Source organism: Eleutherodactylus coqui, chromosome 1, assembly GCF_035609145.1.
Source record: "Eleutherodactylus coqui strain aEleCoq1 chromosome 1, aEleCoq1.hap1, whole genome shotgun sequence".
NCBI classification, from domain to species: Eukaryota; Metazoa; Chordata; class Amphibia; order Anura; family Eleutherodactylidae; genus Eleutherodactylus; species Eleutherodactylus coqui.
The window spans coordinates 261,610,145-261,637,332 of NC_089837.1; the positions used below are offsets into that span (position 1 = coordinate 261,610,145).

The following is a 27,188-nucleotide window of genomic DNA, read 5'->3' on the forward strand; positions in this document are numbered from 1 at the left end:
TAAAAAATCTTTTTGCATGACCATTTTTTTAACCCCTTTACAGATTAATTCTGCAGAGACCTTTTTTAACGACACGGCTGTTAAAGGATTAAACGGCCAAGAAGTGAATGAAACTCTGTGTGCCCGCCACATGCACAGTGCCCTACATGTATGCCAGTCTCATCTAACCTGGAAGGGGTTACATCCCAAACTCCTAGATAGGGGGTCTAATGGACTCCCTGCCCTCGGGCTCCGTGTTCACATGTGGAGGATTTGATAAGGACATTTCTGCGACCGGATACTTACCTGCAGACACTTCTACAAGCGTTCAGCCACACGTGACTCACCTCTATAGGGTCATTATATAAGGTCTTCCCAGATGCAAGATCACTGCATTTAGATACCCAGAAGTAGGAGAGAAGAAGGGAAGTTACTTCTAGCCCCTTATACACATCCCATTTCTGATCCACACACACACACAACAGGCTGAATACAAAGCGATGAGCTGAGAACGGAGGGGGAAACCACTAGAGAGCTTCCAGACTGGCAGGTTTTACATAGGACTGCACACAGCCTGCAGGGTCTCACTTACACGGGGCCACCCTCACTGATCCCGCGGAGTGGGCCACGTTATGTTACGCGAGGATGCTCGGTCCACGGCACGGTGTAATACACCGAGAGCGTCGGCCACTCATTACCTGCCGGGACGCGGAGGTTCCCGCCTGCTAGCTTCACTCAGCCCAGGCCCCGCCCCGGCCGGTCACATGACACTGACGTTCTCACAGCTCCTTTAACCCGCTCGGATCTAGCAGCAGGCTGCAGTGAGAGGCTGCACGTCGCGGAGCAGCACGAGCATCCATCAGTGTGCACAGGAATGTATTCTGCACGCGGCAAGTCCACCAACTACACCTGAGAGCACGAAGAGCCATCCCGGCGGCTCGCCGGCTGCCGCCACTCCGAGCAGAGCCTGCCCCGGGTCCCTCTCTCCGTGCACCATGTCCCCGCGGCTCTCCTGGATTACCTTCTGCCTCTTTCTATTTGCACATAGCGGGGACACGCAGACTGCCAAGGAAGGTAAGCGCCCCCCAAACTTCCCTCTCTGCACCCCGTGGAGGGGCGGCATTGCCGGGGGCGGCCGGAGATAAGTTTCTGCATTGTGGAAAACTCCGCGCACGTCATGGCAAGAAGCGGCTCGTGTGCCGGCGGTCCCCGGGGAGCCCGTCCTCCGGGGCTGTGAGGCTGGAGCCAAATATAGTGCCTGGGTAATAGTAGATGTAGTGGGGACGTCACCTGTGTGTCACAGCTGTCACACCAGAGTATTACTGCAGGTAGTGGGGACGTCACCTGTGTCCCCTGTCACCACCAGAGTAATAGTATATATAGTGGGGATGTCACCTGTGTCCCCTGTCACCACCAGAGTAATAGTATATATAGTGGGGACGTCACCTGTGTCCCCTGTCACCACCAGAGTAATAGTAGCTGTAGTGGGAACGTCACCCGTGTGTCACATCTGTCACACCAGAGTATTACTGCATGTAGTGGGAATGTCACCTGTGTGTCACACCAGAGTATTAGTGTATGTAGTGGGAATGTCACCTGTGTGCCCCCTGCCACACCACCAGAGTATTACTGGAGGTAGTGGAAATGTCACCTGTGTCCCCGTCACACCAGAGTAATAGTAGATGTAGTGGGAAAGTCACCCGTGTGTCACATCTGTGTGTCACACCAGAGTATTACTGCAGGTAGTGGGAATGTCACCTGTGTGTCACACCAGAGTATTAGTGTAGGTAGTGGAAATGTCACCTGTGTCCCCTGTCACACCAGAGTAATAGTGTAGGTAGTGGGAATATTACCTGTGTCCCCAGTCACACCTAGGTAGTGGGAATGTCACCTGTGTCCCCTGTCACACTACCAAAATATTACTGTAGGTAGTAGGAATGTTACTTGTGTCCCCTGTCACACCAGAGTAATAGTGTAGGTAGTGGGAATGTCACCCGTGTGTCTCCTGTCGCACAATAGTATATGTAGTGGGAATGTCTCCTGTGTCCCCTGTCACACCACCGAAATATTACTGTAGGTAGTAGGAATGTCAGTCACTTGTGTCCCCTGTCACACCAGAGTAATAGTGTAGGTAATGGGAACGTTACTTATGTGCTGCCTGTCACACCAGAGTAATAGTGTAAGTAGTGTGAATATTACCTGTGTGGCCCATCTTTCACACCAAAGTAATAGTGTAGGCAGTGGGAATATTACCTATGTGCTGCCTGTCACACCACAGTAATAATGTAGGTTGTGGGAACGTTACCTGTGCCCCACCTGTCACACCAGAGTAATGGTGTAGGTAGTGGGAATATTACCTGTGTGCTGCTTGTTACACCAGAGTAATGGTGTAGGTAGTGGGAATATTACCTGTGTGCTGCTTGTTACACCAGAGTAATACTGTAGGTAGTGGGAACGTTACCTGTGTGTTCCGTCACTCACACCAGAGTAGTAATGTTGGCAGTGATAGTTATAATATAACCTTCCTGAGTACTACCATAGTGTAGGTGGTAATAATAGTGGTTGTAACCTGTGTGATAGGAGTGCAGGTGTATGTGGTGATAATATGAGTGCTGTCTGTCGCACACACAATACTAGTGCAATGTGCACTACTATTACCTGTGCGGTGTTGGTCACACTCCTGAGTAATGGTGACTACCTACTACAGTTCTTTTTTTCACAGCGACATTCCCAGCATTTTTTTTCCCCAGGGTTCTATGGAACTTGTTAATGTTAAAATCGCATCGCGCAAAATCGTGATTTTGTAGTAAATTGCGATTTTGCCGTGATTTGTTTTTAACATTAGAAAGCCCCATAAACACCTGGGGAAAAAAACGCAGGAAATTCGCAAACGCTAGTGGGTAGTCACGCTAATAGTGCATGTAGTAATAGTACAACGTGTGTGATGTCTGCTGCACACTTGAGTGTGTAGGTAGCGGTACTGTTACTTGTGTGTGACACTATTATGTAGTGCTGATAATACTTGTGTGTTGTCTATTGCTCACCTGAGTACTATTACTGTGTGATAGACACTTGAGTAGTGTGATAGTGCAAGCAGTAGTAATTGTGCCACACACCCGCAGTAATACTACTGTTTAATATGCATTAATAATCCCTACATAGTGAGGTATTAGTGAATATGATGCAGTCTGTGACGTGTGGTGTTACATACTGGGGTAATGTAATAATATATTAAGATGTCACTCGCAAGTAATGGTGCATGCAATGATAATGTGTGGCCTGGGCCGCAGGGCAGTAGATGTCGCAAGACCCCTGCCAGCCGGCATCCCCTTCTAATACATGCATTTATCTCTTGCACTTTGTGTGCCAGTAGTATATGTACCAGTAATACATGTCTGTGCATGCAGTTGGCGGGATAGTGTCTAATATTGTTACACCCCTGGATGTGGAGATGCTGTTCTAGTACCAGTGCATGTACCAATAATAATTCTATCACAGGCTTGTATGTGGAGTAGTTGGTGTATTAGGTGGTAACAGTCGTGCTGTGTCTGGGGGGCTTACACAGTCTGCTGGAGCAGCAGTTTTAGTTTCAAGGGAAAGTTCCCTCCAGCGCCTGTAGAAGGAGCATAGTGACCACACAGAGCACCCTGTGTGGAGCCCAACTTCATGTGTCATCTACCCTCGTTATCACCTTGTCGGGACACTGCACCCCGTCTCTTCTAGGCACTGCGTGGACCTACAGACGCACATACATTTATCTGGTAAACGGCAGGCTCCATGTCTCCCAACAACTGGCATCAGAAAAGGAAGGAAGTTTTCTAGTATCCTTTATTCCTCTATATCATGAACCAGTCGCACCATTCTGGTGACGCCTCATATTTTTCCAATTTGTTGCAATGTAATGTGACATGGTAATCAAAGTAATGTATACATACGACACGTCGGATTTGTCGTAGTCACGGCTGCCGTAAGAGTCCTACAACATATGACACAGAGATCAACAGCAAATCCGGCATAGTGAATTCTTATAGATTGGATCCCTTCTGCTGTGCTTTGGAAAGCCTTGCGGTCTGCTAGAAGGACTGTTGAGTTGAACTTTCAGGCAGTTTCTGGATATGATTAGATGTATGATAAGGTGAAGGAGCTGGGTGTAGCAGAGCGCTACACAATGAGCGCTGCCCCTAGAGCAGTATGAATGCATTATGCAGATCACAGCTCGGTGTCAGCAGTGAATGATCCAGCCAAACAGGACACAAAAAGCTTCTCCGACACAAGATAAGAGACTGCCACCTTTCCTGGAGCAGCTTTATAGCTGTAGTCCTGGGAATAAGGGTCTGTGCAGAAAGATCAGTCTCCAGTGCTTGCAGGCAAAACATATCCATTTCTTGTCCTTCTGCTTGAATCCACACGTCTCATTGTAGAACCATTACACCCAGCAAGTGATGTAGAAATGTGTGCTGTGGGGTAATGCTGACACACATCCTAAGCTTCAGCACAGTAATCCACATCCAGCAACGCAATACATATTTTATGGGATGGAAAGGTCAGTTCATTGGAAGGTGGCACTACGCTAATACTACCTAGATGATGAAGATGATGATCACTTCAAAGATCATAAAATAAGCTTAGCAGACAGGGCTTGTTTCTTAAAGAGGCAGGCATAAACTAAATTGCTGGGTTATGGCTCTTCTGACATCTAGACAGTGTTTAGGAAAGGGAGATGTTGACTGTATATTACTCTTGTCGTACGTTGAGGGCCAGCGTGAGTCAGACAAGGTATGGACGTATCTTCAGCCTTTCTGTAAGGACCATAAAAGCCGTGAACGTGTGATCTTCCGAATATTTGTGCGACTTCACATGTAACGTTTCACTGGGCTTTAGATCTCCATGTGGCACATTTTGTTCTAGGAACAGATGAAATTAGATATTGCTGTCTGTCAGTAACAGACAAAATAGCTCCGAGGTTGTTGTATGTTCTGCTTTTTACAGCGTACGGTGTAGAGATGACATATTATGTGAGTGAATTCTGTCTAGATCACAATTTTACTTTTCTACATTATGATGAACAAGTCTTGGATATGGCCCACAATAAAACACAATGACTAAAATGCTTAGGGCTAAAGTAACAAAACAACATACAGTATTTTGCAAAAAATAAATGCGTATTACCCAGTTTCTGAATTTATTTCTGCCAGTTGACTACATGATATTTATGTGTTACCCCCTGCAGTGCTGGAAGGCCTAGTTGCCATTGAATGGTAAAACACTTTACTTCACAGTGAGCACTATACCCCAAAGGAAATGTTTCAAATTGATGATACTGTAAAAAGTGCGCACAATGATGATCCTAAATTAAAAAAATAAATAAAAAAATTCAGCATCAAAGTTCAAAAGGGTCAAATGTTATAAATAAATGGACTAAAGTGGAGCCATGTTTTAAAGAAGGGACATGTGAGATTACAACAAACATATACTGCTGGCAGGGAATTGGTGTATTAGAGGAGCCGGTAATATATACTGGGCTAACCAAAGTACCTGAAGGCAGCATGCAGTCAGAAATATAACTGGGAGTATATGAGATATCGGCGTCCCTGGCCACAGCACAGGACCAACATACACTTTGAACACAATATATAATTTCTTCATTCTGAGCTGAGCAGTCCTAAGGGCAGTCCTATCATTGACTGACAGCCTGTGCTGTATGTACAGTCATACACAGATGGCTGTCAATCACTGATATGTCCGCCCATTTGACTAGTTCAGTTCAGAACGAAGAGGGTTATAAAGTAATAAAATACAAGTTATACAGTATCTTTTCCCGTAAAACTATATAACAATCTGCTCAGTTCCTCCTGCTAGTTGTGGTTTGGACAGCATGTTCCAGCTGACAGATTCCCCCTAATGTAAAGTACATTTCTATTCTTCATGGAGGGTCTAACTCTTGTCACAACTTTTTTTTCTTGCAGTTATATTGCTGGATTCCAAAGCACAACAAACAGAATTGGAATGGATCTCCTCTCCGTCCAGTGGGGTAAGATATCTCTCAAGTAGTCCCCCAAAAAGTTAATTTCATGCTTGATGTGCTGAGAGCAGACTGTAGGCTTTAGACTGCTTATGCTTTAAGAAGGCAACACAAAAGGATTTAGATTTCATGTTTGTGAGGGAACCAAACTTTGTTTTAGTATTGAACTCAAATAATTTCTTCTCTAGTCCTAAAACCTTCTTAGTTTTGTAGTAACTATGCAAATCTTTTTCTAGTTCACAAATGGAAGTGTCATTCCCACATTATAGGAGGCTATTACTGGATGCTCCATCACACATTGACGTGCTTTTCATGTAGTGCTTCAGTACTTGTGAAATAATTACCAGTGGACAGAAGATTAGCTAGTAGATTGTTCTTGCAAATGGAATTCACAGTTGACTTTGGGAAAAAATTAAGAGCTAGTCTTTTACCGTTAATGATTACAGTCCTAAATATATGGTTCATAGCCCTGGCCTTTCCATTTCCACCACTGTAAAAGTATCGTGCAGGTTTACAGCTTCTCCTCCTTATTTGGCTGTACCAGATACAGTAGAAAAAATAGTAATAATGTGTGTTCACAGCCTGAAATATCATCAAACACTAAATATGTAGAATGACTGAAAGAACACGCGGAGCTAATTTCACGCTTTATCTTAGTTTGAATTAGTGTTATTCTCTTTTGATTTAATTCCTATATCCACATATTGAAGCAAAAAAAATATTGCTGTAAGATGGTATGAAAAAGCCCTTTATATCGGGGAAAAAATGACACAAATTTGTTGGGCTGCTCAAATTATAACCCATAAAGTGCACTAATTTATTAAAGGAACAAATCATTCTTGCCGCTAGGGGTTAACATAACTATTGTAATACTAAAGTACTATAGAATACTGTAATACTCAAGTGATATCAGAAGAATAAAAATTATTTTTAGAATTCCATATTTACAGAAAGGGAAATATCAAACAGGCGAATAAAATATTTACCATTTGAGCTATACACAATTATTTTCTGGATCAAGGCTGAAACGTTCTGAAGCACCACAATGCAGCACCCACCTTCCAGCCAAGCCATGTGTTCCTGCTGTCAGATAGCTATGATGCTTTCAGTTGCTGCCGTAATGTCACTGTACTTCCCATCTGACTGAGTTTTATGTCTTTCCAAAGATACTTGTTGGCATTTTTCCATTATTGCCTATAAAATGTATCACTGCCACAGCCATTTAAACTCGTCTCAGGTATTCTTCTGTGTCGGTGTTTATAGTGATGGTGCTTTTCATTTTATTTAACCCAAACTGTTTCCAAAAGGAGCCCCAATTAATGTAGAAGTCTGGAAGGAAATGACATGCAATATATTGCAACATCATGTACAACAAATACAAATAGTTTTCCTGGGGGTCATGTCTTCGACTATTATTACATAAAATGTTAACAAATATACACAATATCCTCAGAAGTAATTTGCCGCACACAGACTGCCAAGTACAATTCCTTTCTCCTGCGTACATCTGTTTCCTATACAACTCATGCATACCTCTTCTCATGTATGAACCCATACTGACAGGTATTATGCTACATCAGAACATACTGTAGCCGAGCAAGCACCTGGACTACCTGTCATTGTCCTCCTCTCACCAATATGTGGCATCCTATTCATACATTGTATAAAGGCTCATAATTTATTCTTCCTGGGAAGTGAAATTTTGAACTTCTTAGAGATTCAACCAATTATTATTTGTTTATTTTAATTACGTTTATTTTATTTACTGCCACCTTGTTTATATAACACTCTGATATAGTAACATCAAAATGGTGTAATTTATAAGGTACAGAAAGTGACACTTCACAGCTCATTTCTGACAGGTAGTTTTCTGAATTGTAATCTCTAAAATCCTATTTCTCGTGACAATCTCTTCCATATGAGGACATATTAGTACATTTACTGATGCTGAAAGGCAGATATTGTTATCTAATCCTACATATAGTAGTGGGCTTGGGTAGCAACACTGCTGGAGGGTGAAGTGTCTTCCAGATTAACAGTGATCCCCTTGTTACATGACTGATAGAAATTCTATCTGTTTTTAGTGGGAAGAAATCAGTGGATTGGATGAAAATTACACACCAATTAGAACTTATCAGGTATGTCAGGTCCTGGAACCCAACCAGAACAACTGGCTACGAACTAACTGGATTTCAAAAGCCAACGCACAAAGGATTTTTGTTGAACTAAAGTTCACTTTAAGGGATTGTAACAGTCTTCCTGGTGTACTGGGAACTTGCAAGGAAACCTTTAACTTGTATTACTATGAAACAGATTACGACACTGGCAGAAACATGAGAGAAAATCAATATGTGAAAATAGACACTATCGCTGCAGATGAAAGTTTTACCCAAGGAGATCTTGGAGAACGGAAAATGAAACTGAACACAGAAGTTCGGGAAATTGGACCTCTCTCCAAGAAAGGATTCTACCTGGCATTTCAGGATGTAGGAGCCTGCATCGCCTTAGTGTCTGTAAAGGTATACTACAAAAAATGTTGGACCATTATTGAGAATTTAGCCGTATTCCCTGACACTGTCACTGGCTCTGAATTCTCCTCCTTGGTTGAAGTAAGAGGGACATGTGTAAGCAATGCAGAGGAAGAAGCGGATAATTCTCCCAAGATGCACTGCAGTGCTGAAGGTGAATGGCTGGTGCCCATTGGAAAATGCATCTGCAAAGCGGGTTACCAACAGAAAGGCGATACTTGTGAACGTAAGTCTGATTTTTTTTTTTTTCTTTTCTCATTGCTTAACGAGTAACATAGTGGCTATCCCGTAGTCGTGGTGCTAAATAAATGATTGTGTGAAATGTGACTGCCATTTTTTTTTTTTTGCATTTGTAAATTGATTAGTTTGTCTACTGACAGAGTTAATCAGGAAAAGGCCATTTCTGCCTGGAAAGTTCAGTGTAAGTGGTCTCCTGTATTGCTTAGGCTTTATGAACACTGATTATATTTGTAGCAAAAAATAATGTAGAATTACAGAATAGAAATCAGAGAGAAATTGAGCTCTCATATCAGCGCCATGTACTGGGAGATATTTTATCCTGCAGAGCACAGCTTCTCCAAATGCATACCAATAGAGGTTTGTCTGGCAGAGCAGCGACATACTTATTTATCTTCCAAGTGACTGAAAATACGTATCAGGGCAGCATGTGTGATGTTTTTCCCCAGGAAATACTGTTGCCCCTAACATTTCACTTCTGAAACATAAAACAGATTATATTTATATGCTGACAGTAACAAGCAAGTACATCAAGACATCTTCCAGGGAACAGTTTTTTTTTATTTTTTTTATAGAATATGCCTTATATCTCTCAGTAATGGAATACATAGGAAAACCTTTACTAGCTCTAAGATTAGATTTCCACAAAAGCAACTTGCATAGAGATCTGCATACCTAAATTCACACAACAGACCATTAAATAATATTTAATTGTAAAAATAATGGTAATATTCTCACATTTATTCTCTGCCAGAATTTCGAAATAGAACAAATTAAGCCCAACATTAAATGAGAGCCCTCACTGGAAGGACACTTTTCCATTACTTCTGCCATGTCTGTAGACGCTAAATGCAATGTTATAATCCTCAGGAAACTCAAATGACTTTCTTTAGTAAGGTTTCATGTGTAATTGCTAAGCACTTGTGGATTCTGGTGCAGTTGATCAGACACTCCAGCGTCTGAGCACAATTCACTTTAACACTTGGAGCAGAGAAATTGAAAGCAAGTTTGAAAGTTGGAAGTTAAATCTAATTAGAAATAGAGGTTATAGGTTGCCCGGGCAGCTCGGGCATTTTGCACAGCACTGTGTCTAAGCTCATAACGGCATTAAAGGCAACGCTTCAAAGGTTAGATCCTCTCTAGCGAGAATGATGAACTCAATTTTCCATATGTATCATTGTCTACTCCACGCCAGCTATATGGGGAAACACAGTCGCTTAGAGCCATGTAAAATAAATGCACTGAACAAGCTTACTTGAACAGGGTACTTAATTTTGAGCAGCAAAATGTTGACTATATGCTTGTGCTGTCATTTATTCTGGAGTATTGCACTGTGTTTGTTTGCTACAATAATTCCCTTCCTTGGCTTTCATCCCAAGCAACTGCAGAGAAAATGCTTTATACAAGAAACATACATCAGTTCTGCCTGTACTGAGCCTGGCAGCCTGACCATGAATTCCCCACAGCTATGATGGAGTACTCGATTTGCCAATGCACTTGATCATCGATCCCCCGATCAGTATACACTTACTGCCATCTTGCTTCAAGTCAAAGCTTTATCTATGTTCTTTATGCCAAATGTTTAATGCAGTTAACCTAATGTTGCCATCTAAAATTCATATAGAGGAGGATTTATACAGAGAAAAGCAGAAAAAGCCAACGTTTGGCATCGTTTATTTAGATCGTTAGAAACCGGAGGAGATTACTCTCTCAAAATGACTGTATGAAATGAGTCTTTGCTTCATTATTAAATCATTAGCTGGCTGATGGCCCTGACATTGTGCTGCCTTTCACCATCAAGAGAGCGGCGCTGGTAACATTCTTCTACAAGGTAGAACGGTGGAGGTGAAGTTGCGATCTTAACTCCTTTAAGGCTCAGTTCACACACACTGCTTTATTTTCTCAAGTATTTCCACTTTTTGTCCCCGAAAACTCTTTGCGGGATGTTACGTTAAAGTTTATAGCAAATTATTGAAAAGTGCAGTTTTTGTTTCCTGTATTTCTGTGGCATTTTGGGGGTTTGAATAAGGTGGTTTTTTTCCCTATAGCCTTCTCTGTAAAAAAAAATAAAATAAAATAACTTTACAAGTGTAATAAAATTAAAATGCCACAAAGGAATCTTTGTTGAAAAATTCAAACGTTTGAGGGTTTTTAAAAATTACTAAAAAAATGTGTCCAAAGTCTGTAGTCGCACATGTAGGAGTGGATTCAATGAGAAGGAGCCGTATAAAGACTGATGCTGCTTTGTTTTTTGCATTCACGTCTGTTTTTGGCTTAAAAAAATGGCATCTGAAAAAGCGCCTAACCTGCATGTGTGATTCCAGCTGCACGGTATAGCAGAGGCGAGTCCCTGCAGTGCTTAGACACTGGCTACATTCTACATTGCCAGCGGATCTCGCACGCTTTGTACACTAGCACCACTATATTTCTAGAGATTAGTTTAATTAGTGTGGTCATGTTGCCTGTTCCAGTAACTTCTCACCTGGGAGAGCAGCCATCCTTCCTACATCTTTATCAAGGCCAGCAGCTATACATACAAATTATATATCACCACAAAGAAGTCAAGTGCAGGAATTAATTTGCCTGAAGCTTTAATAATGCATGATCGGACTGCTTCACTCAATTCCCCCTTTCTAGTGTTTCCTTGTTAGCGTGGCTTGCAAAAATAAATGTGGAAATGGAGCTATTAGGAAATCCAAGTTAAGTGTCACTGCATCTAATGGGCATTGTATCTCCCTGCAAATGCAGTTAAAATTTTATATGGGGACTTCTGTAGCTTTTTAAAAAAAAAAATGGCAATTAAAGCATCCAAAATTCCTAAACAAGACCTAAGTTTTCTGTTAGTCCAGCTGCACATTGCGGTAGGAGTCCAGCAGGTGAGTTATAAAGGTATCGAGGCGGTATACAGAGCCTTCTATTACCACATACATTAAATATGAGCAGAATGTGTGTCTAAACGAGTGTTTGGCCCCTTTTCATTGCCTTTATTAAACACACAGATGAGCATTACGGCTCTTGGAAATACTTCTTTCAATCAAATCGTCAAAGCATCAGTTATGTAATGATGAGCTTTAACTAAATTGTACCGTGATTTAATCATTCAGCATTGAAGAGTAAGGGAAGCGAGGCTTCAGTTTCATTCTTTTATCCTGAAAACAGAGAGCCGCTGTGAAGGCATAACTTGATAGGTGTGCACAATAGGGCAAATTGTTCGGGAGCTGAAGGCTTGTGTCATTATTTCTAAATCCACCAACTGACTTGGGGAAGTCAGAAAATGAACTGGATTTATTCTGTCTGAAACATGTCTATACTTTTTTCCCACAAATGATATATTTTATTGTAAATGGTTTTCAAGAGTCAGAAATTAAAGGGATAGTGAACTGGCCACATTTTCTTATATTTCTGGAGATAAACCACAGTAGTCGCGGTTTAAAGTAGTTTATATATCTGTGCAGATATCATGTAATAAAGCTTTTGTTTAAGGCCTATTTGAAAAAAATAGCAAGGACATCTTTTAAAGGTGTTTTTCTTGTGCATAAGAGGACAGATCAATACACTTTCTAGTAAACTCCATTTTGCTTACATGCAGTTTACTCATTTTAAAAAGCAATGATCTGTAGTGCTGTCACCAAGCCTTTCTACAAATCTCCTTATGTACGGTATATTGTGATGAACAAGAGCCGCACTTCGTGTGTTAAAGGTTGGGCAGCATGGTTGCAGCACGGCAATCCCGGGGTCAAATCGGACCAAAGACCACATCTGCATAGAGTTTTTGTTCTGTTTGTGTAGATTTCTACTGATTCCCTCCTACACTGCAACACTATGCAAAACAAGCAATTTTTGAAGCAATTTGTTAGAGATTTCCAAGCAATTTTCATTATATTCTATGGTGGAAAGAGTGGCTACCGCTATTTAAGATCATTAGCTACTCACATGACTGAAGCAATTTTTAAAAAAAAGATTTTCACGCTACTTATTGCATTCCTGTAGATAGCGATATCCTGGCAGTTTGTTTAGTGTGATTAACAAGTCTAGGTGTAGCCTCTTTATTAACAGTGGGTTACACTTAGACGTTTTTACCACTCTGCAACAAATTACTATAATTTTGCATTGAGTAGCTTGAAAATCTCTTCAAAATCACTTCAGTCAAGCAAGTGCACAGAATTTCAAGGTGAATTGACTTCCTGACTCTTAGGTTTGTAGGTCATTGATGATCTCAAGCTTATGGTATACTAAAGCTTTCTATTCCTAGAATGTACTTTGTGCAGAAAACGGCTACTATTTAAAAAGTAACTTCACCCCAAACCACATCATCATTTTTTCTTTTTTTTAACCTTCCCTTGTTTTGCACTGTTCACATGGTTTTTGTCAGGTTCCTGTTTTTGAAGGTCAGAATAGTGTAGCATGCAATGCTCTTCTATCCGAAAAATGAATGCAGTGTCTGATAAATCCAGTAAAGATTACGGGGGTAGGGGAGTGGGTAACAAAAAAAAGATCATGATTGGCCATACAATTCATTTATCCTAAAAACACAGACCTAATGGCATTGTGAACAGAGCCTAAAACGATACTACCCCCCCCCACACCCTTTTACATGTCTAGAAAAACGGACTGTTGTTCCTAGTTAAATAGTCTGATGTGAAAGCATTAAGGGCCAGTCTGAATCATGTATAAAGTTGATCCAACCATATATTGCTGCAGTTTTATAGACACATGCTGTACAAATGCTCACTATTTTTAAGCAAGATCTGTATGCTTTAACCCCTTTGCTGCCACAACAGTTTACACGTTTCAAAAATACAAAACCTGAATTAGAAATAAATGTAAAAAAATCCCATACCCATATTTTCTGAAAGTAGAAGCTTACACTCATAAGCACCCTCTTGCAATATTCCATCAAAGTGGGTTTAAAAAAAAAAGGGTTGTGGCTGAAAGTTTAAAACTGGCAACAACTGTTAATAATAAAAGCTTAGATGCCGCACAGATTTCCGTCCAGAGAGCTTGGTCCTGCGGCGTGATTAGACACGCAGGATGATTGGATGTGCAACTGCTCATAAATTGTATTTACTACTCAAAGAGTAATAGAAATAAAGCCTCTCCGATATGATAAATGGGGTGATAACCTAGAGAAAAGTTCCTGTATTCCCCTCCGGTGTCACTGAAAGGCGGTGGATGAAGAGAGATGACCGGTTGGAGTGGGATGGACATTTAGCTGTTACATGCAGATTTTGTTGCAGATTTTCTTTGTTGCATTGAAGGTGGTAAAATCTGTGACATAATGGACATATAGCAGATTTTACAGGCTGTGCCACATGTGCAGGAAAAAGTGTTCTTGAGACTTGTGAAATATCGCCATTCATTTGCTTTATACTGTCATCTGCTGTAGATAACCTGTGCAAATCTGCAGCAGTTCTGCTCTGTGTGGACTGACCTGACAGGCGGTGATCTTTCTTCTAGATGTCACTTGCAGGTACATAGAACCATTTTGTTGATCCCTGAAGAAGACTCTGGCCTTTAATATGATGTCAATATCTAATGCCGGTTTCACATCTGTGTTGGAACCTCTGGCGGGAAGTTCCGTCATAAATCCGACTCGAAAAACACTGGAAGAAACAGCCATGCATGCAGCTCTTCTTGCATCCAAACGCCAGGCAGTTGGCTGGAAACTGGGTCCATATGGTGCCGTTTGGTTCCGTCCTGGGACGGAGCCAATTGCCCGTGGGGATTCTGAACATAGCAGTGAAGTGGAACCCCAAGTGCAGATGTGAAGCCACCCTAAGCCTTAGCCTTGATTACTCTAGCCACAGAGAATACTTATATGTACTGGACTTCTTGACAATGAAAGGGTTAAAGTGTAGACGTTCTCCCTGTTCTGGTGCTGTTTTCTGATGCTTTTCACCCATTTTTTTTACTGGTTTCCTTGCACAGTTTTTATCTTTAACTAACTCTGCCATCAATGCTGCTTTTACTGTTCTATTAATGGAAAGCCCAGAATCATCTAAGGGGCTTTGTTGGGATGCATTTTCTGTGCATACTTTTATAAATTCTTGCATTTTTATCTCTGAGCCAAAATAACTATAATATAAAACCCATAACAGGCACAGAGATAAGGCAGCGTGGAAAAGGACACTGAGAACAATTAAATGTATTTGGAAGTAGGCTTACGGAAAACTGTGAAACAAATAGTCACTTAGGCTTCCTTCACGTATTTTTTTTTCTCCTTTTTTCTTACCTAGCTTGTAAAAAGTGCATGAAATTCATGTGTTTTCTCCAGTCATTTTGTGGCCATGCATTTATATATTTTTTTCTTATACAAAAGCCTGTGGGAAAACTCCATAGTAGGGCATGCTGCAATTTTGTTAAAAATAGCATGGACCCTGGAAATTGCACAAACTTAAAGAAATGCTCTGTAGGGCATTTCATAATTCTCTATCTCCCTCCAATTAATATGTGAACATGGTTCTTAGTTTTTTTTTCTGCAGGAAAGTGGTATTTAAAAAAAAAAAAAAAAAGACAGACAGCCGTAGGTGTTTTTACATGAACATATTTGTGCACCATATGTGCTTGAAAACTTTGCACATCCAATATGTGGTGAATAGAGACCATTGATTTCAATGCGTATTTTGTGTACGCATTTTGTTTGCGCAAAAAAATATACAGCATTCTCTATTTTGCTGAACACATTGGACTAATTAAATTAATTGCCAAATCAGTAAATGGGAATATGGTGGCATGTTGTTCTTTTCGTGCCCAATTTACATGCGCAAAAAGTACATTAAAGCATGCACACGTATGCATAAATGCTCTTATGCCGGTGTGATACTAACCTTACTTGTATAGAGGAAAGAACGTACAGCAACCCTCTGGTCCTGGACAAACGGATGGCTGCTGCACCGCTAAACTGCATGCCTGAAGCAGTGACCAGGTCGCTCTGTCTAATATCTGTTAGCTTCCTAAGCTGTTGAAGAAAACCTTGGAAACCCTGAACATTCGATTTTTCACTGAGGTTAAGCACATCCTCAATTATCCTCATAGGGTCAATGAAGCTGAGCTATGGTACTGTTTGCAGGGACTTCACATTGGAAATCTGTCCCTGTGCATGCACAATGGCCTACGGAAGAACAAGGAGTCATCTATGATGTCCTTGAGGAAAATGCCTTCTCGGGGTGAAACCGAGAACATGTGGTCACTGGTGAATTTCTTTCCCCGAATAACAGAGTTCCAGGCTCTAGGATACCTGATGCATATTATGATTCTGCAAATGGCCCCACATATAGTATCTCGCCCTCCTGGCTGAGAGACGAACCAGAGGGAGCTCTCAAATTGAATTTTCGGGCTGTGTGCAGAGTTGGTCTTTAAGAAGGCTTTGATAGAAATCGAAAGAAAAGCAAATGGTTAGTAACAGCTCTTCTACCTATCCAGAGGCTGCAGTCTTTTGTAGGATAGCTGTATGGCAGCAGCAGATTCCTGCCTGACTATTCTGCAGACGCATACGGAAGCTCTAGTGCTATTTCATTGTGAATAGCTGTTATACAGACTAGTACTTCTTTATTTCACATCCATATTCCGCAGCACTGATATTAGGTTCTCTCCCCTTTTGGAGCTCATGTCTAATTAACTTATTACCATGTTTGTTTGTTTCTTAAATGTGAGAGGAAACCTGAGTAGCGGAAGAAAACCCACGCTGCATGGCGGCAGTGCTAACCATTAAGCCATCGTGCTGACCATACTTAAGACAAGCAAAATCTGGTTAAGAAGTCATGCAGCACTCCCACCTCCGATGAGGATGAAATCTACAGGCAGAAGTGTAGCATTGTTTTCTTTGTTTGTTTTCTACTGAAGTGTGCAAATCAAATGAATAATAATACACATTTTAATCTCCTGCTGATCATTCCCCCATTGTAAGCATATATGAATATGTAAGCAGACGAGGTACTCTTATTATTCATAATCAGTCAGACGCTAACTGACAACAGGAATCCCAGAGAGCTGTGACATTGATTGATAGACGTGCTGAGAGACAACGCATAAGCTATTTAGACACATAACACCACAGTTGCCCAGCAGCCCCTACAAAGTACAATGCCAGCCATTCACTTTCCTCTCAACAACGCTAAAGACGTTTGTTGAAGGGGGGCATGCTTTTTGCTCCTTTAGTGTAAATTAGCATATAAGAACGCAGGGATAGTGTTTTACTATAGCTTAGCTATACAGTAGTAATATATGTAAAAGAGTTGTCTGTGTTTCCAACTCATTGAGACTACTTTGTAGTTAGAAACTGTACAGAATAAATACAGATTCTGATTTATGGCCACTTCACACTTACTCTAGGCAAACATGTAATGACTTCTGCATGGAAAAACTCTCGCTGTAAGGCCAGGCTCACACGAACAGGGCGGATTCCGCATGTGAGAGGCCCGCAGGGAATTTGAGCTGTGAGCATGGCCGGTGACCCTGCGTATGGCACTAACCTGCACTGCTGATGACCGCAGAGGCTTATAGGTGGTCTTACGCAGTACAGGGTTTTGTGTTTTGTGCGCTTTCACTTAGATTCCGTGGCAAAATAGAGCATGCTGAGATTGAAACTACATTCCTTTTCAGTGCCTGCGTTTTGCCACAGAAAGTCCACACGGACTCTAATCGCAGAATCCCCAATAAAAATCTGGTTGTGTGAGACTGGCCTAACAGTATCTCTTCCTTCATGGCCTATATTAAGTTATGTATGTGTTATAGACCGTTAATTTCAACTTATCTGTTGAAATAATATCTGGGAGCACACATGATGCTTTATCAAGGCAAGTTAAAAAAATGTACAAATGTCTTTTCTGGTATGTTGAGAATTTAGTTTGGGGCAAAAGTAATCCTATAATATTTCCTCAAAGAAGTCAATTTAAAGGTAAAGCAGGGGAGAACAAAGGTGAGGATGCAGAAATTCAGCAGTAGGTAAAAGACACACTATAGACCATCTGCATCTGTGTTTAGGTGACAGTCCATGGTCTGGCTGGTTCAGTGTTAAATAGGAACTAGTTATCTTGCTTTTCAAATGAACTTGCATAAGTACAAAGCAGAAACACCAGTATGAATTAGTATGAAAGCAAGCTACAATAAAATATATGGCATGGAAGTTGTCTCAAGAATAGGATTGCTGTCACTCTTGGACATTTGATAGCATGGAGTATTGCACTATAAATCTACAAATACAAACGAATGGAGCAGCAATGTAGTTGTGGAGGCAAATGTAGAAGAGGAATACAGTTCCTTTTAGAAATTTTAGTCTGAGAGCCTAAAACCAGAATTTGTCCAGAAAAAAATAAAATTCAGTGCTCCCAAGCTTCACATATTTTTCACTTTTTTCACCAATAATTCACAGGCTAACGCTTTAGCTCTTCTGTGGATAAATAGACTTAAAAAGAACTTGTTGTCAGTTGTAAGTGCCATAAACTAAATTATGCTATATATAGTTTAGGTGATATGGAGTCCGGGCAGCCTCTTTTCATACTCTCCCATTCCTGCACTCTTCTCCAGCAAACTCAACACATGCACAGCAAACTAAAATTTACTCTCTTTAGAAGGCTGTGCATAAACATTACCATTCATCTCTATGGGAGTTCGCGCATATAGCCTTCTGACAGACAAAATCAATACTTACCTATTCTCCCCAGACAGTCTTACTGCATCTTCTCCTGGCTCCTCCAGTCCCCTGGGGTTACCTCCCCTCTAGCCGTCCGGACAATCCACTCCTCTCTCTGTTTTGGAGCGTCCATTCTTGGCTGGTCAATGTATGTTACGTCACTAGTGACATAGTGTTCACTGCCTAGCAGGGAAATACGGGCTATTGTCGAGACTGCGCATGCACACTGTCTTGCTGCGAGTGTTCATGTACTAGTTTTGCGAGACAGCACAGGCACAGTCTCGGCAATAGCTCGGCATTCCCTGCTAGGCAGTGAACGCTACATCACTAGTGACGTAACGTACATTGACCTGCAGGAAGGAGAATGCTGGCATCCGCGAAGAGAAGATGCAGTAAGAAGGATGCCTGGGGAGGAGGAATAGGTAAGTATAGATTTTTCTTTTTTTCCTTTAATGACAGAACCCCTTTAAGCTGTTTGTGCACATGCTGACTTCATCGGGGGATTGGCTGAGTATAAAAAGAAGCTCCCCAGACTTAGTTTATGGTGCATGTAGTTGATGACTGATTCCCTTTCAACCACTTCATTTGTAGCATTGGACTGCTGCTTCTTCTTCTTTGCAGCTTTTCTATTATTGTAATGGGTAATGTATTTACAATAAACAACATTCATAGGAATTTTATGATCTCTGACAAGTGATACATACAAGTTATTTTTAGTCTGCAGAGGTGCTGGTTTGTCCAAGCTACAGACTACGGCCTCCTGCAGACGTCCGGGTCAGATACCGCTGCGAGAATTCTCGCAGTGAGATGCGAGCCGTGCCCCTGCAGTGACCACCGCGGCTCACCTACTCCACCATCTCCTCCACTCTGCTATATGCCGGCACATGCGCAGAGCAGAGCCGGCGCGTCAGCCGTGACGTTTCTGTGCAGGCCTCTGCGAGGTTCATACAGATATAGGACATGCCGCGATTTGTTTACCGCACTAGTTTTCACGCTGTCAAATCGTGGCTGTCTGCATAGGATTGCATTATCTAATGCAATCCTATGGCAGCGGGCACGGGCGGAAATTCTGCGGGAAATCCTGCCACGGACTGTCTGCCCATGTGCAGGAGGCCTACTTCTGATAAAACAGGCAGAAAAGATACAATCGTTATGTAAATAGTGCTATTATACAACTAGCATGTTATAACCAGGGATGTATAGGAGTGTTCCAGATGGTTTGTACACAATATACCAAGAATGCTTTATATGGTATATTGTGCGGATTCTGTGTGAACGGGTTAAATTTATCTGTGGTCTATTCAGGGCTACATGCCACAACAATTTTCAAGTATTTTTTTGTGTGTGTATGTAATTATATTAGTGTGTGTTTGATTATTTAATTATGCAACTTGGACAGCTGATGCTGAGGGAGACTTTCAGTTCAGGTTGGACAAAGAAAAGATTTTAGTGTGTAGCAGGAGATGTTGTCTGGTGGTGCTTTACTTTATGGTATACAGTTTATGGCCCTTTGCTGTATATAGCTCATGGCTGTGTCCTAGCGGTTTTTGTATTTTGGTGTACATTCTTTAACTTTTATGCTCCAAGGTTTAGCTAGAGCAGGAAAAGTGCTAAAAAAGATTTCAGACCAAGTGCATCACTAGCGCTCGTATCTCTTGCTCTTTACACAAGACCACCTGCACACTGACAGGTTGGATTCCGCATGCGGAATCCGGCCCTGGCAGCAGTGCTGTCCGTGCGCACCTGCCTTTCTTTTTCTTCATCAGTACTGCAGATGGTCCACACGGCTTGCCATCGAGCATGTGCAGTAAAAGATTTTTTTCTTTTAACCCCTGCTTTTCCTGTGTCATCGCCTAGTGATGACATGGAACCCGCGACCCTTCCACGGGCCGCGGTTCGGAAGACTTCCATTGGCTTCAGTTGAAGCAATCCGCTTAAAATCTGCGCAACAGTGGAGCATGCTGCTTTTTTTTTTTTTTCCCCCTCTCCAAGTGGGAACCACAATTGTTTCCCGCTCGTGTGCAGGAAGAATCCCTTTTCCATAACATGCTATGGAAGGTATTTACTGCGGAATCTGGAGGCGGATGCCCACTTCGGATTCTACAATGCAAATCCGCCTGTGTGCTGATGGCCTTATTGTCTTACTTTCATTTCCTGTTACTTTGTGTGGCAGCACTGTCACTCAAGCATAAATCACGAGCAACTATTATAGTATACTCACACATGAAATCACAACATTGATGAAACAATGGAGCCAAAGATATAGATTGGGAACAATATATGGGCAGGAAGGTTAAAATTCCTCATAATACCTGAAGATGTTTCCAATTCTCTGAATGAGCCCTCATCCCTTGCCATCTCTTTCAAGTTAAAAATGGTGGAGCTATATAAAATTCACTCCAGCGATTTCCCCCCCCCCCCTCCCATTATCTATGTAGCTAAGCCCCCAGTATATTTAAGTGAGCTAATGTTACCTTGGTTAGTTAGAGAAATAACTGAAATGCCTGGCCTCTTTCTCCTCATATGGTCATGTGATCTCAGTTCTGACCAGCTCAGACTTCCATAGGTTTATATGCTTAGTTTCTACTCAAATTCTCAGTCTGTATGAGTCTACTACATAGACCCTACCACATGAACTACTTAAATGGGAGCACAGACACTCCATTGGTTACTGATGATGATAACAACACAGTTATAGTAGAGGATATCACCCTTCATCCTCCTGACTGTATAGTTATGGTCTGTTGTTTATTTGGAAGCTAATGAGCATTAAACCGCTCCCCTAGCAGGCGTAGATGGTACAGCCTCTAGTTATAACTGTTCTGATGCACCATGTGATTAATTTGAAAGCTAAAGCAAAATTTTCACCATCATGATGGTGGCTGACCTTGCATGTTAGTGACTGCAATATACAGAGGAGACCTCCAGACTGTATCGTGCAATCGAGGTGAGGCAGGCAGAAATGGAGAGATGTCTTTTCGGTGGAGCGGCCATTTTTCAGATGACTTTGTGTGAAAAAATTGTGGAAAGTAAGTGGTGGTCATATGAAATCTTGTCTGGAGGATTTAAAGGGGTTGTCTCGCGGCAGCAAGTGGGGTTATACACTTCTGTATGGCCATATTAATGCACTTTGTAATATACATCGTGCATTAAATATGAGCCATACAGAAGTTATTCACTTACCTGCTCCGTTGCTAGCGTCCCCGTTGCCATGGTTCCGTCTAACTTCGGTGTCTTCTTGCTTTTTTAGACGCGCTTGCGCAGATGCATCTTCTCCCTTCGGCTGGTCTTGGAAGCATCGGCGTTTTGGCTCCGCCCCTTTTCGCGTCATCGCGTAGCTCCGCCCCCGTCATGTGCCGATTCCAGCCAATCAGGAGGCTGGAACCGGGACACGTCATGGGGCGGAGCTACGCGATGACGCGAAAAGGGGGCGGAGCCAAAACGCCGATGCTTCCAAGACCAGCCGAAGGGAGAAGATGCATCTGCGCAAGCGCGTCTAAAAAAGCAAGAAGACACCGAAGTTAGACGGAACCATGGCAACGGGGACGCTAGCAACGGAGCAGGTAAGTGAATAACTTCTGTATGGCTCATATTTAATGCACGATGTATATTACAAAGTGCATTAATATGGCCATACAGAAGTGTATAACCCCACTTGCTGCCGCGAGACAACCCCTTTAAGCACTATTTTGCCCTTTGATTTTTGTTTTTAGTATGGGAATGGTGAAGCCAAGGTCAGAGAAACAAAGCTTCTTCAATTTAATTTAGGTTGTGGGTATGCAGAAGATATTGCATTGTGAATTGTCACAATTGATATTCCAAACAGTGCTAAACCTTGAATAGCAATTTTCTCATAGTTTTCTTGGTTTATCAAGCAGACGTGAAAGATTTTATATTACAGAATACGGCTTGGTTTTGCAGAAAAATGTTATTAAGTTATGTCTTAATTATTGTTCAGAACATACAATAACCATAAAACAAATGTAACTTGCCTCCAGTCTTATCACCATTGGTGGGTGATGCGTTTCATTTTGTTACGCATATCATGTGGTTTTAAAGGGCCTAAATGTATAAAACTCATGATTTATTATTACACACAATATTACATATTAGCCATTAACTGCGATATTCTGTGCAGTGTTGAAAGCTTTACTGTGGTCGCTTGCAAATAGCAGTCTGGTAATATTACTTTAATTAAAGGCCTCTTGCTATGTTGATTGTTCTTTCCATAAGGGTGTTCACCATACTAAAATGTTTTGTTTGTTCGGCATAGCCATGTTACCCATGGAAGCAAATTCTATTTAGCAGGATGGCAGCTGCTACGATATACGGGGAAGCCTAAGGTTGTGCATATTGTGAATACAGTACCGTTCACATTCCACATCGACTGCTGTGCAGCACCAACCTCAACCCTGCGAAGGTGCTAGCCCTGCATAATACTGCTCTTACAGGAGAGATCTGCTGGCTTTTCTGCGTTATACAGATTATAAAATGGTTCTTTGTAATATTTAAGAATTCAAAGTTAAGAAGTGTGTGTGTGTGTATGTGTGTGTATGTATGTGTGTGTGTATATGTATGTGTAGTGATTATATGTGTGTGTGTATATATATATATATATAATCGTGAAAATGAATTTAGACAGAAATGAACCATCACACTGCAATTTTAGCAAAGCATTTATATTAACCCTTCTCAGTTTAGCGTCTGACCTCGTCTGACATTGAGATTTCCCTGCATAGCTCCCATGACAGGTGAGGTCCGACACATGTTTCTAAAAGTATGCAGAAGAGATGTCTGTCATTTGGCGCTCTCTTCTGCATATGTATATTACAGTATGCAGGAGAGAGGTCCGTCATTGGAGTTTCCTAATGTGCATATAATATATATAATATTACAGTATGCAGGAGAGAGGTATTCCATGCACTCTGAAATGGGCCAGAATGGTATCCAGACACATTTCATATTCACTTGAATAGGAGCTGTACGGCATTCTGGGTCACTGCACAATTTATGGAACTGTGTATTTCTGGCAAAGGGTGACCCCCGGCACTGAAATGCCAGCTCTGACTATCGGGCGATCTGTCAATCAAGTATTGATGACTGAGCACAGGCCATCAATTAAAGGTGTAAAATCCCTTAAAATATCACTTATTAAATATGTAGTGAAATATAGGTAACACATTTCCTGTAGATACTAGTTCAGTATTCTTCACATAATAATAAAGTGTAGTGAAAGTTGGTCACTCTGACATCTGATAATCTGAGGCTTTCCAGCGCAGCACTGCAGTATAATGTGGAATTTCAGAAGACCAGGAAGATTGGGTAGAGAAAAGCAATTAGGATACTTATCTGATAATACAGAAAAAGCATAAGGTTTTATAGCAGCGGGTCACAGGCTTTCCCATTCTGGGATTTTGTTTTAAAAGCTAAGTTTTATATCCTTTAATATGTTCATCTAATTAATCCAAATTAATTGATAAGGCATCAGACCACATTGATGCTGTTTTAAAGGAATTTTCCGTTATTTTAATAATGGCAGCATTTTGATTTATACACAGTCGAGTCACATTATTTTGACCACCTCCTACTTTCGACGTCAGCAGCGTGTAGCCCACGAAGGAAGTGATGCGTTGTTGGATGGCATGGGGAGGGTGTGTGATAGGCTGTCTGCTCACATTTTACCTTTTGTTGTTGGTAAAAGGATCCGTTTATCAGAGTTTCAAAAAAGGCCAAGGGTGACTGTTTTTCAAACAGCGAACTTTATGAACTGTTCGCCTGTTGGTGTGGTGAAAGTTATTCCTGAGTGGAAATATGGCATCATTTGGAATAACCAGCATGGAAACTGCGGAGCACCACATGTCAGTGAACCTCTTCTATGAAGGTGCACACTACAGTGGAGCAGCTTACGATGAAAATGAACCAGGAGCTACCAGACGTGTCTAAAACAGTTCGGTGAACCCTACTGTGCACGGGGCTTCAAAGCAGACGGATGGTCACTCCACCTATGCTAACGAAGGTGCATTGGAAGAAAATGCTTTAATTTTCATGGCAGTACCTGAATTGGACCACCGTTGATTGGCAAAGGGTTGCAACCCTTGTTGGAAGAAAAAAAAGCAGGTGGCAGGTACTCTGAACCAATTTGGTTGTGAATCCATTCTTGCAGATCCCGTACACCCATACATGCCATTTGTTTTCTTCCCTGGGGCAGATGGGATCTTTCAGCAAGAAAATGCAACATATCACACAGCTAGAAATGTCTCATAATGATTGGAAGAGCACAACCAAGACTTCAAGTACTTCCTTGGCCCCCTAATTCCACAGACTTGAACCCAGTTGACCATTTGTGGGACATCCTTGATCATTGTGTTTGTTTTATGTATCCCCCCCGACGCACCTTCCAGTAACTGTGGGATGCACTGTAGCATGGTTGTAGATACCTGAGACAACCTACCAGCACCTTGCATGACTCCCAGCTCATCCAACTGCTGTGGCACATGGCAGTTACTCTGGATATTAGTTGGTGGGCATAATAATGTGACTCCACTATATAGTTTCTCCTATCTACATAAAATTAATATTGATTATTCTATTCAGCCTTTAAAAATATCATATATATTTAGCTTCAGCAATGCCACATACATTTGCTGTCAGCTCAGCATAAACATGGCAGTGCATTGGATTCCCCAAGCCAATGTGTAGCCTTTGGGCCAGTAGGTAAAGAGTTCTGCCTATGGGCATCGCGGAAGGTTATGTATATAAGGCACTTCTGTATTGTGAAAAAGATGAAGTGTTGGCTCTCTGAATATGCATTAAATGAAGTTTAAGTTCCATGTTTTTGTATTGCAGGGAAAGAGATTACCCAACACGTTATCAAGTGATTAGATATGATAGCAAATCAAATGTAATTATGCACAATAACGAAAAATGATTAGAAGTGATATTCACATTTGTCTCAAGTTGTATCTAAAATATGTATAAATTGTGTTTTGATAAACTGACCGTATATAGGTGGGGAAGAAAGTGTAAGTGAGGAATTGGTTAACGTCTTGAGGCTAAACACATCACTTTCTTTTAAATGCCATGGGGAACCTGAGATAAGTGGATAGGCATTTTCTGTGTTGATGTGGTGTTCACTTGTCCGATTGCATACTTCCCAACAGACAGCGGAGAAGCAATTAGAAAGACATCTGTGCCAGGGTTTAGCTCACCATAGAGGGCAAGCTCTTGTGCTTAAGGAGGATAGAAAGCGATCGATGGAAACGTCTGGACCTGTTAGCACCAATAAAACTGAAGACCACTGGGAGATCGGAGAAGGCCTTTTGTTGTAGAGATACTGAAGAAACGGAACTGTGGCCCGATAGGAGGGATAGGGGTCAGGCTGTGCAATCATCCATCTTCCTCAATGGCAGCTCTCTGTCACATTGTAGCTCAGACCAGGTGAACAGGGACATCACCGCTGCCGACACCAGGCCATTCTACACCAAGTGTAAATTAACTTAATATTCCATGACCTTCTATAGAGCCAATAAAAACATTCATGTCACCTAGGTAATAATGGCATGTGACACTTTAGAATACACCGGCCACTAGCTCTGATGTGTTTGCCTTGGACCCATATCCAAAGAAGCATTGTTACTGTGTCATAGACGTTGTATGATTTCCTTAACTGTAGCTGTAATCTACCTCTTTGACCTCCGAATTTAATTATAAATTTGCATGTCGTTATATAGATGCCTTATGTATTCACATGGGGGTTAATTAGATTACTCTTAGGAGAAATGTGATACTAAAGAAACAGGCGGGAACAGTCATGAATACTTATGTATGCGCAGGTGCACGGTTTCAAGGAACATTTGCAATCTTGAATAGTTTCAGCTTTCTAATCAACACAATTTTACATGTAGTAAAATGCAAAATATCATACTTTACATATTTAACCCCTTAATGACCGCCCATGCACTTTTTTATGGCGACCATTAAGGGGCTTTATTCTGCTGCAGTCGCCTTTTTACAGCGCTGCATCAGAAGCAGACGTTTGGCTGTTAGAGCAAGTGCCAGACCGTTATCCATCATCGGGGACTGGAGAAACCGCCAATCACTGCTGTTTAACCCCTTACATGCTGTGGTCATGTGACTATGTCATGTGAATGGCTGAAGAAGGGACTGCCTCTCTTACCCATTGAACCAGGTGTCCCGAGGCACCCAGAGGCCTGAATATGACCTCCAGGTCTGCCAACTACGGTGGCCTAAGACTATTGACATAAAAACACCTTGCATCTGCGGGGAAGTCACATGTTTGCGAGCGCGATATCTCTCTCTCCCACATGAAGTTAGCCTTACTGTGTGTGTAAAAAAAAACAAAACAACTAAACAAACAATACCCCACAAATCTTATATTGCTGCGTAGGTAATAACACAGAGAAAAAGCTTGTGCATTATTTAACCCATATGGTGCACACTGTGAAAAAAAGGAGAAAACAGCTAATTTTGCCTGTCTTGTCTTACAAAAAATGGAAAGCAATTGGAACGTCTTATGAAGCAATAAAATGGACCATTAAAAAGTACAACTCATCCTGCTGATGAGCGTTGACAAAAAAAAGAAAAATGTTAAAGGGTCTTTTAAATGCTTTTTTTTTTCTTTTAAAGTTGAAAAAAAAACTATTTTTAAATTATTTAGTATTGACAGAATTTTACTGAGCTGCAGAATTAATTTAACATATTTATTTATGCTGCACAATCAACACCACTAAAAGTTTTAAAAAATGAAAAAAGTTCAGATGTTGTTAAGCTT

The 27,188-nt window shown here is 41.4% G+C and overlaps 1 protein-coding gene across 4 annotated transcripts in view; it reads left to right on the top strand.

The window, feature by feature from the left end:
* The first annotated feature begins 779 nt into the window (after window positions 1–779).
* The window catches only part of EPHA7 (EPH receptor A7), a 241,376-nt gene continuing 214,967 nt past the window's right edge, over window positions 780–27,188 (top strand). For all 4 annotated transcript variants that reach the window (XM_066608353.1, XM_066608372.1, XM_066608363.1 and 1 more), the window contains exons 1-3: window positions 780–1,053; window positions 5,946–6,010; window positions 8,086–8,755. In XM_066608353.1, coding sequence (XP_066464450.1) covers window positions 975–1,053; window positions 5,946–6,010; window positions 8,086–8,755 — 814 coding nt within the window. In that variant the 5' untranslated portion in view covers window positions 780–974. The remainder of the gene's footprint in view (window positions 1,054–5,945; window positions 6,011–8,085; window positions 8,756–27,188) is intronic.